We start from the raw sequence: 10,257 nt of genomic DNA, 5'->3' as shown, positions 1-10,257 counted from the left end.
AAACCACAAAAAAAAACAAAGGAGATCTTTAAGGACCCTGATTACTTTTCCGAGCACGTTGATAAGCAACACAAAACAGTTGGTAAGATTGCTAAACAAACAGACTCCAGTTATAAAGCTATCAAGTATCATTTTAATAAGTATGTGAAAATTAAAGCTGCAAAGTGAAAATTCGAGTTTGATCCTGCGTGTGAACCCAAAAGAACAATGTCAGCACCAGGTGTATCTCAACCAGAAAGAAGTTTAGGTTCATAATCCGAGTCAAGCCAGAAGGTAACTCAAGGAAGATAACTGTTCCAGCAGGTATTACCAAGCCAAGAAAGGTAAATGTGGTGTGACATGTTGCCAGTCAACTAAAAGGGGATTTAATATCAATTGTAATATATATTACAATCAAATCTATATAATACAATTGATATTAAAGCCCTTTTTAGTTGACTGACAACATGTCACACTCACATTTCCTTTTTCTGACTTAGAAATACTTGCTGAAGCAGTTATCTTCTTCTAGTTATCTTCTGGCTTAGGAATCAACCCTGACTCAGATTTCGAACCTAAACCACTTTCTGGTTGAGATACACCCGGTGTTGACATTGTCTTTTTGGACCCACGCGCAAGAACATACTCGAATTTTGACATTGCGGCTTTAATTTTCACATACTTATTAAAATAATACTTGATAGCTTTATAACTGGAATCTATTTCTTTAGCAATCTTACCAACTATTTTGTATTGCTTAATCACTTGCTCGGAAAAGTAATCAGGGTCCTTAAAGATCTCCTTTGTGTTTTTTTTTGTGGTTTAGGTTGCTCGCTCTCCAAGAAATCATAATGCTTTGCTTTTCCCTTCTTGTCCTTGGTTTCATCTTCACCCTCCAAGAGGTCCTTAGTTACTTCTTCGGTCGATACTTGCACCCTTGAGCAAGTCACTTTCGCTTTTCCCTTCTTACCGAGTAATCAGGGTCCTTAAAGATATCTTTTGGGCTTTTTTTTTGGTTTCGGTTGCTCGCCCTCATCTGAGCGTATATTTACGAAGTACTTTAATATTAAAACAATTGAGATCATATATAAATTGATGCACGATAGTTTTCATGATATATATATATATGTACATATATATATACCATTAGTAGAAAATATATATGAAAGAAATAATGATTTTCAAGAAGAAAATAACTTTAGGATCAAAGATCGTTTCATTACTTATCAAAATCCACAAGAAGATGAAGAAAATAATGAAGATCGATGGTGGTTTGTGGCGGCCGGATTTTGGAGAGGGGAGGGAAAAAGGGCGGCTATGGAGAGAAAGAGAGAAGAGAGAAGGAGAGGGGGGAAAATGAGGGGAAATGGGGGAGGTTAGGGTTAGGTTAGGGTTTTTGTTCCCCCAATACCCATTTAGACCTAGTCTTTGACTTACTCTTAATTTAGTTTGACCTAATATTCAAAAATACTCTAGACCAGTTATAACAATCCGACGACATGTTTAAATGTAATTTTTCAATAGTTTTCTAACGGTTATAGACATGTCTATATTTGTTAATTGAATCTTTAATTGATCTAATTTTAAGTATTTTTATTTACTTTTGGAATTTTCACAAGACAACTAGTATTCCTCTTGTTCTCGAATCCACGCACAAATTTTCTAAAGTCTTAAAATAGCCCAAACAAAGCATAAGTCCACGTATTTCATCGATAAAGTCTTTAAGACTAATGACATACTTAAACTAAACGAACTAGAACGGTCGAAAAGTACTTCGAAAATATACGCTCAGATGACGGTTGTTACAGAGGGCGAGCAACCCAAACCAAAAAAAAACCAAAGGAGATCTTGAAGGACCTTGGTTACTTGTTCGAGCACGTGGATAAATAACATAAAACAGTTGGTAAGATTGCTAAAGAAACAAACTCCAGTTATAAAGCTATCAAGTATCATTTTAATAAGTATGTGCAAAATAAAGCTGCAAAGTCAAAACTCGAGTCTGTTCTGCGTGTGAACCCAAAAAGACAATGTCAACATAGGGTGTATCTCAACCAGAAAGAGGTTTAGGTTCAGAATCCGAGTCAGGGTTGATTTCCAAGCCAGAAGATAAATCGAGGAAGATAACTGTCCCGACAAATATTCACAAGCCAGAAAAGGGAAATGTGAGTGTGACATGCCATTAGTCAACTAGATGGGATGGGGCTCTGACATGCCATCAAACTTTTGAGTTTACGATCCGAAATTACAAGATTTTTTGCTATCATACACTATGCTTACAAGTTTCGACTTTGATGTGGTTTTCTAAAAATTTAAGGTAAATCCAAAACTCTCACTCAACATATATTATATTTATCATTACTATTTCTTATAATTACTTCGATCTTCGATTTACTTTTACCACAATTTATCAATACTTGCGAATCATGTATGAGACTTATATTCAAATTTCTTTATGATACAATCTATATTAATACCATACATCTTAACAGTGAGCCAGGGCGTTATTCAAAACATGTCGTTCGAGAAATATATTATAACTTCTGTAACTTATTATCTTGGCTTATGAGTTTATTATACCCAAGCTAATGATATATTTATCAACCAGATAACTAACCACAAATTTGGGGTTATCAAATATAGGCCATAAGATTTAAACATAAGTTAACTCAAACGTGTCATAAAATATCATATATTTTCGCTGATTTATCCTAGTTCAATGACTATAAATTATAAGCATACAAAATTGTACCCATGTATCAAAACGGAAACAACAATTTTTTTGAGCGGGTTCATAAATAAACTTAGGCTGTGTTTGATTTTACCCAGAATGGAATAGTTCAACACCAAGGGTTGAATTAGTCAGTATTTCACATATTTATTTTATTACACTCAATCTAAATGAGAAGAAAAAACACTTTAAACCATTCCACCACCAAATCTTTTTTTAACCATTCATCATCCTATCTTATGCCCTCATCATAGGCGGACCTACATAGAACCTAGGGGTAGCCACGAGTCCGCTAGATCCATGTAGTGTATTTTTTTTTTAAAAAAACGATGTATTATTTATTGGTGCTACGGGTCAAACAAATATGGGATACTCGTTAATATAACTAATTCAAAACTTCAAAAAATTACTCTAATAATAAAACTCATAAAGAGGTACTTGTGGAATTAAATGATAAATGAAAACTACCAAAGTGCCAAAAACTCTTAACAATCATTAAAAATAGCCAAAAATCCTAAATAATCGTTATTTTACGTCGATATAAGGCCAACAATACCAAAAATTTGTGCTACCCGTCCTTATTAATCATGAGTCCGCCGCTAACCTTCATATCCCTCTTCCCTCTTTTCATAATCTTTAACTGCTCGTTTCTTTCTTATTTTGCATCCACTCTTTCTCTGCTACTTCCATGGTATTTATATATATATTTTTCTCGCTAATCTCGTTTTCTTTTTATTTCTTTTTCTCTCCTACTTTAATCCATTCTCTGAAATAGGTAACATAACTATTAACTAGTAATGAAATGAAACATGTAACATGTTCTTATACTTTGGGCCTATAACACAAACAGAAAATCTAACAATTAGACATGCTACAAAAAAACAAGCCTTAGGTCATGAGGCCCGATTGACCCAAATGGGGAAAAGTATCAAACGACACCCTATATAGATCCACTTTCTCAAACCCTAAAAAACACAAGTTCCGCCAGAAGATCAATATTTCCGTGGCAGTTCTGATTGTAAACCGGCTGTCTCGGATTGTTTTCTTCATTCTTTTTATTCGGAGGAACTTAAATAAATAAATAAGTGCACCTCAGAAAGCCACTGTTCTGTTTTTAATCAGCTCCTGGCTCGCTATGGTGCCTACATTTCTCCTTATTTTATTTTCCCCCCTATTTATATACTCGTGTTAGATTATTTGCATAAAATAGCAACGAACTTTTCATGAATTTCTAAATCTAGTATACAAATTATTCAAAATAGATAACATCTTAAAGCTTTTTATTGATTACATGATTCAGCTTTCTTGCCTTTTTTTTTATTTCAATAATAAGTTTTGATTTAATGTGTCGGATGATGTTATGAAATTATGTCATACTTCAATAAATCGTTTGTTTTAGAAAATATCGAGTACAGATTCATTATCGGATTTTAGTATCCCACTGTTAATGCAAGAAAAGTACTAGCTGTGTATATATGTGTGTTAATCCATCAACCAAAAGGGTTATAGGTTTGAATCTCGTAGTGGATGGTCGACAAATTTGTGATAATTGATAATTTATTGACCAAAAGATTATGAGTTATGTGAAATAATATATGTAATATTGTAATGTTAGTATTGCCTTTCTAAAAGGCTTTTGACAAATATAATATTTATGTTTCTAAAGTACACCAAATATACTTCTTTTATATAAAATCATGTAATCACACAAATGTATATTACACATATGAAAACCAAATATATATCTAGTGTAAACACCCTTTAAAGAAACAGAAAAAGAATCACTGAAAACCAATCAATCCATTGTTTCTCCTATGCTTTTGCACTAACTAATATCTCAACTGGCTGTATTACTTGAGCCAAATCCAAGTGGTTAGGACCCATTGAATCATTCAGATATATTTTTTCAAGTACATTTGGAAGGTGTCAACCTGTTGGACTCTCAGATTGTGCAGCCATTGCTTGTTCAAATTGCTTCAAGGAAATTGTAGGAAAAGAATGTATTTCTGGTGTTTCGATATGATCCCAGTTTTTCACAGGGTTTGTAGTCATAGATCCATCATATCCTATATGTGTAACATGTTTTACATCTGTTGGAAAACCTATTTCCAGTTCCATTGTTTGGATTTCGTTTGCATCTTTGTGACCTGAAACATATAGTGCCACCAATATCAAGTTTTGTCACATTTCATATATTATGATCAAACCAACAAAAATGTGTATGTATATTTCTTTCACTTTAGGCAGCTGATAACCTGTTTGTGTGTCAGTAATGTAACTTACTTATAATTCGAGAAAAGCTTTGGAACGTGTCCAAGATTAGTCGTCGAAGTCCTCTTGAAATGTTAGATCTCCTTAGTGTGACAAATCCCCAAGAGTTTTTGATTTTCATTCCTGATGAGCATTTTCCGTCTTGTATTCCTTGAAAAAACAAATACATTCCAACTCATTGTTTATGCATATATACTAGATTTGAAAAGATTTGAAAAAAAAGAGATACAAGAATCGTACTTGTTGCAAGCTGTTTCGGTTGATAATTTTGCTCCTTGCATTGTGTCTTCGATTCAACTACACCTTTCGTCGTCTTGGACACACATCCCATCGAAAATGGTAAAACTAGAAACCTTTCCATGATATCCCTCATGACTTCAGATGACAACCGAAGCAACTACAAATGAAATAGTAGATTTAAGAAGAATGCTGTTTGAAGCAGATATAAGAAGTTTCTGATCTAAGAAAGATAAGCCAGGCCCTCTTGACTTTGTAAGGAAGTTATAATCATTTACATGCTACTAGTGTTATATATTCATATATACACCACTTACCATTTCTAGATTCATAAAGGTAGAGGATTATGGAAGTGGGTTGAGTGTGGTTAGTAGGTAGGTTAAGCTGTACAACTCAACCTACTGAGTCATGATTGTTTGTTGGAGTAATTATGGAATGGGATTAATGAGCCCACTAACCAAACTATTTGTCATTAAGCTGTTAGGTTCCTCTGACTCTGCATCTAATTTTCATCATAATTAATAATTTCTGTTCTAAATCACATGAACTTTGACCATATTATTCTAAACCAAACTTAGGAAAGATAATATGTTAGCTCTTTGACATGTTTTTTTGAAGGAAACATGTCTAAATCGTAATGTTTTATACCAACTTCAATATTGCATGTTATCCGGTGTCTTTGACCTGCAGTGGCAAATCCATGTAATGCAGATCGGGCATAACCGGTCAAATGTGTAAACATTAGGTACTTATCGAGTTGAGTTGACTTGCATTCGTTGTTTATTTTATGTACACTTTATAGGTAGCATGTCAAATAAGCAACAAATAGTAGTCCTATCTCAGGGTAGCCTTGAATTTCTTATATAAAGTGATGCATATAAATCAACTTGGAACAACATCCTCAAATTAAATTTAAGATAACGTTTCTTGATCTTGCTAAGCATATCTTCAATACAAATCAAGGATCTGAAAACAGATTTGGGTCATTTGAATCATGAATTTGATAATATTGCAAAATATATTAGATCGGATGCATGTAAAAGCTTTAAAGAAACATGATGGCTAAATTAGTTTCCAAAGACCAAATTTGACAATGGAAAATACGATACAATATTCAGTACAAATCAATAATTATGTTAGAATTTCATAAACCAATGCCTACCTGAATATGTCATCTACCCAAATTAGTTACCCAAATAAACTAAATAGGTTATAAAAAGGTCACCAGCCAGCTAGACGATGTGCTTGGACTGATCAACTCCCATGTATCTAATTTCCGTCTTAAGCTCCTTGAGTAGTTTCACAACATCTAGCATGGTTGGCCGCTTTCTAGGTTGATCATTTGTGCATGCTTGTGCAATAGCAAGAACGCCTAACATTTGATCCTTCCACATCCATGAACCATAGAAACACGGGTCAAGTACCTCGGATTCCTTCCTATTTGCAACCATCCACCGCACCCATCCAACAAGATTCTCACCCTCAGCATCTGCCTGCCCTGTTGGTTCTCTTCCTGTGACCAGCTCTAACATCACCACGCCAAAACTATAAACATCCCCTTTTGTAGTTGCCACCATTTTCTGACCATATTCTGGAGGGATGTATCCAAATGTACCTGCAAGAATTGTGCTCACATGGCTCTCACATGCACTGATTATCCTAGCAAGCCCAAAATCAGAGACCCGTGGCTCAAACTTGCTGTCCAACAAGATATTGCTCGATTTAATGTCTCGGTGAATGATATGGGGAACAAATCCATGATGTAAAAATGCTAGCCCACGAGCTGAACCCAGGCAGATTTTGAAACGGGTTGGCCAATCAAGTGCTCCAACCGCGTCTGCTCGGTTCCTCAACCACACATCAAGACTGCCATTTGGCATATACTCGTATATTAAGAATCTCTCATCTGCAAAGACGCAGTATCCCATCAATGGCACCAAGTTCTCATGCTTGACTTTCCCAATTGTTTCCATCTCTGCCAAGAATTCACGTTCACCATGCATTCGACCACCATGGAGCCTTTTGACAGCAATAGTTTGACCATGTGGTAGTAACGCTTTATAAACTGTGCCAAAACCACCATCACCGATGATGTAGGCCTTGCTAAAATTCTCTGTTGCAGATAATATATCCTCAGGGTTCAACCTTAACAAAGATTGCTCAAATGTTGCAATATTAATGCTTAGTGGCTCTTTCTGTCGTTTTCTTAAAAGTTCATATGTGGAATTTGTATCAGTTGTTTTTAGAATCTTTGCTTTTTCCCTCTCGAGAATCATGGCTTGCTGCTTTAACATCCTTCGTCTCATAAGGGCAATGAAAAAGACCACAAAAACAAATGAGGCACCAAGTGAAATGCCCCAAATAGAAGCATGCGTTAAAGTATGTTCTGATGCGTATCCATGTTGTGAAGGATATGGGAGATCCGGGAAGCATGATACGGGTTTATTGCAAGATTCAGGAACCTTGCCACTGAATCTGTTGCCATTGAAACCAAAAAATAATAACCCTTCCATGTCACATATGCTGCAAGGGAATGACTCTTGAAAATTATTTCTGGAAATGTCAAGATAAGTCAAATCAGCAAGGCTGGAGAGAGAAGATAAACTACCATTGATTGTGTTGTTGTGAACATCTAAAATGGAAAGAGAAGTCAGATTGGAAATCGAGGCATCAAGGGAACCCGAAAAAAGGTTATTACTAGCATTTAGGGCAAAAAGAGGGGTGGTGCTGCTAAGGCCAAATGAGAGTTTTCCGGAAAAAGAATTCATGCTAACATCAAGGTATTGTAGACTCTTGATACTGAATATAGATGAAGGCAAGATGCCAGAGAAACGGTTACTTGATAAGTCAACTTTAACTAAACTCATCATCATGGAACCAGAATTATCAGGGATTGAACCACTTAATTGGTTATGTGAAAGTATCAAACCTTGAAGATTTTTCATGGAAAAGAATTTAGGAAGAATTGGCCCGGTAAGAAGATTAAAGGACATATCAAGTGAAGTTAAGTTGGACAATCCAGATATCTCATCAGGAATGGGTCCATCAAGTTGGTTTTTTGAAAGTATTAGATGTGTGACAATGATGCAGTTCCCGATTGAAGTGGGAATGGTCCCGGATAGCTGGTTGTTGGACAAATCAAGCATGCCATAGTGCTGGACAAACTCTGAATCCGGTATAGGAACCTTCTGAAACCCTGAGCAGATTTCATTTGGAATAGGACCAGAGAGTTGATTGTTGGACAGAACGAGGTTATCGAGCAATTCCAACTGAGAAATGGACTTTGGTATTCGACCTGTTAGCTTGTTTGAACCAAGGTTTAGAGAAACCAGATTCTTGCAGTTAAAAAGCTCCAATGGGATATTGCCAGTCAATTTGTTACCAAGCAGAGACAAAGTGGTAAGATTTTTTAGTTCACCAATGGAGCTTGGGATATTTCCTTCAAAGAGATTATAATCCAATTGCAGTCTCTGAAGTGCAACAGCATTAGCAATTTCAGCTGGAATGTGACCTTGAAGCAAGTTACCACTTAGTGATATCTCCATCAGGGTTTTTGATTTCCACAACTGAGTAGGGATAGTTCCAGAGAATCGGTTCTTTGATAGTTCCAATGTGACTAGTTGAAGTTCTCCCAGATAAGCAGGTAACTCACCATAGAGTTTGTTTCCAGATAACACCAGATCTGTAAGGACCGAGCAATTCCGAAACGTGTTGTCTATGGTACCAGTGAAGTCATTATCAGATAACCACAGCATGCCCACATCATTTCCTTGACAAACTCCTGCTGGCAACTCGCCAGAAAGCTTGTTGGAACTGAGATTGATAAAGGTAAGGGATGGAAGGTTAAGTGGTGGCAGAGGTCCAGTAAATTGGTTATTTGACAACATTATGGATTCTACATGTTTCCAGTTGGAAAGCCATTGTGGCAATGGACCAGATAGGCGGTTTGAGTTTAGAGCAAACGAGTTTATTGATTCAAGCTCAGCAAGACTATCGGGTAACGGGCCAGATAATGTGTTGAAGGATAGATTTAGTATCCTCAGCTTCTTGCAGTTTCCCATTGTTGCAGGTATTGTTCCCCCAAGTCCTGCACCATAGGCAACAAAGTAGGCGAGGTTTTTCAGCTCACCAAACGTAGAAGGCAAACCTCCATCGAAATTATTCTGTGCTATGTTCAATGCGGTTAAGCTACTCATCTTTGAAATCTGAGTAGGGATGTTTCCTGTAAACTTGCAGCTCTGCAGGTTAAGAAGTGTAAGATTCGTAAGAGTGCCAATTGTTTCCGGGATAGCACCATTGAGGGAGTTCATAGATAGATCAAGATTCAAAAGCATCTTCAAATTTCCAATTTCAGGAGATAGCCGTCCTGTAAATTGATTTTGACTAGCATCCAAGTATAACAGCTTGGAAAGATTACCTAAGCTGGAAGGAAGATCTCCAGAGAAGAGATTTTGACTGAGATCAAGTGACTGTAACTTCTGTAGGTTCCCGAGCTCTACTGGAAGCCTTCCCGAGAGTGAGTTTGAATGAACTGAGAATTCAGTAAGGTCCCTGAGCTGCCCGATTGAAGGTGGTAAAGTTCCTAAAAAGCTATTGCTATCAAGAACAAGAACTCTGAGCTTCTCCAGACTCGAAATTGTTGGAGGGATTACCCCTGACAAGAAGTTATAACTAAGGTCAAGTGTCTCCAAGTCTCTTAAAGTCCAAAAATCTGACGAAATATGGCCATAGAAGCTACAATGGCTGACATTGAGATGCTTTAATGATCTGAATTCACTTAGAATCACAGGGAATGGAAGACTTAGGGGTGATGATGGACATGATAGAGATATTTGGTGCACTGCAGAACCGTTACACCTTATGCCATTCCAGTTACATGGAGATATCGCTGAACCAAACCAGGGGGATATAACATCTTTTCGTTGGAGAAGCAGCTGTCTAAGAGCAATCAATGATGCTGTGTCACTGGAGTAACACAAGTGTACAAAACACAGGAATAGTAAGATGACGGCAGGGAAGGTTTTATATCTTGAACTTAACAT

General features: G+C 36.5%; 2 protein-coding genes across 2 annotated transcripts; both read right to left on the bottom strand.

Moving 5' to 3' along the window:
- Positions 1-4,358: 4,358 nt before the first annotated feature.
- On the bottom strand, positions 4,359-5,455 carry LOC122606179 (CRIB domain-containing protein RIC4-like). The gene is made up of 3 exons (XM_043779140.1): positions 5,219-5,455; positions 4,991-5,128; positions 4,359-4,854 (listed from the first exon to the last, which is right to left on the bottom strand). Exons 1-3 carry the CDS (start codon positions 5,349-5,351, stop codon positions 4,634-4,636), a joined length of 492 nt encoding a protein of 163 aa, XP_043635075.1. The 5' UTR covers positions 5,352-5,455; the 3' UTR covers positions 4,359-4,633.
- An 878-nt stretch (positions 5,456-6,333) lies between these two features.
- On the bottom strand, positions 6,334-10,257 carry LOC122604413 (leucine-rich repeat receptor protein kinase MSP1-like). The gene has a single exon (XM_043777308.1). The coding sequence runs from the start codon at positions 10,255-10,257 to the stop codon at positions 6,448-6,450; it is 3,810 nt and encodes a 1,269-aa protein (XP_043633243.1). The 3' UTR covers positions 6,334-6,447.

Source organism: Erigeron canadensis, chromosome 6 (assembly GCF_010389155.1).
Source record: "Erigeron canadensis isolate Cc75 chromosome 6, C_canadensis_v1, whole genome shotgun sequence".
Lineage (NCBI taxonomy): Eukaryota > Viridiplantae > Streptophyta > Magnoliopsida > Asterales > Asteraceae > Erigeron > Erigeron canadensis.
This window is presented reverse-complemented; position numbering and strand designations above follow the sequence as displayed.

Excerpts from the sequence above, each read along its gene's own strand:
- LOC122604413 (XM_043777308.1), bottom strand. The coding sequence starts at position 10,257 with ATGTTAAGTTCAAGATATAAAACCTTCCCTGCCGTCATCTTACTATTC.
- LOC122606179 (XM_043779140.1), bottom strand. The coding sequence starts at position 5,351 with ATGAGGGATATCATGGAAAGGTTTCTAGTTTTACCATTTTCGATGGGA. Across the intron at positions 5,129-5,218 it reads ACCGAAACAGCTTGCAACAA|GAATACAAGACGGAAAATGC; the intron begins GTACGATTCTTG and ends TGTTTTTTCAAG. Across the intron at positions 4,855-4,990 it reads AAGCTTTTCTCGAATTATAA|GTCACAAAGATGCAAACGAA; the intron begins GTAAGTTACATT and ends TATATGTTTCAG.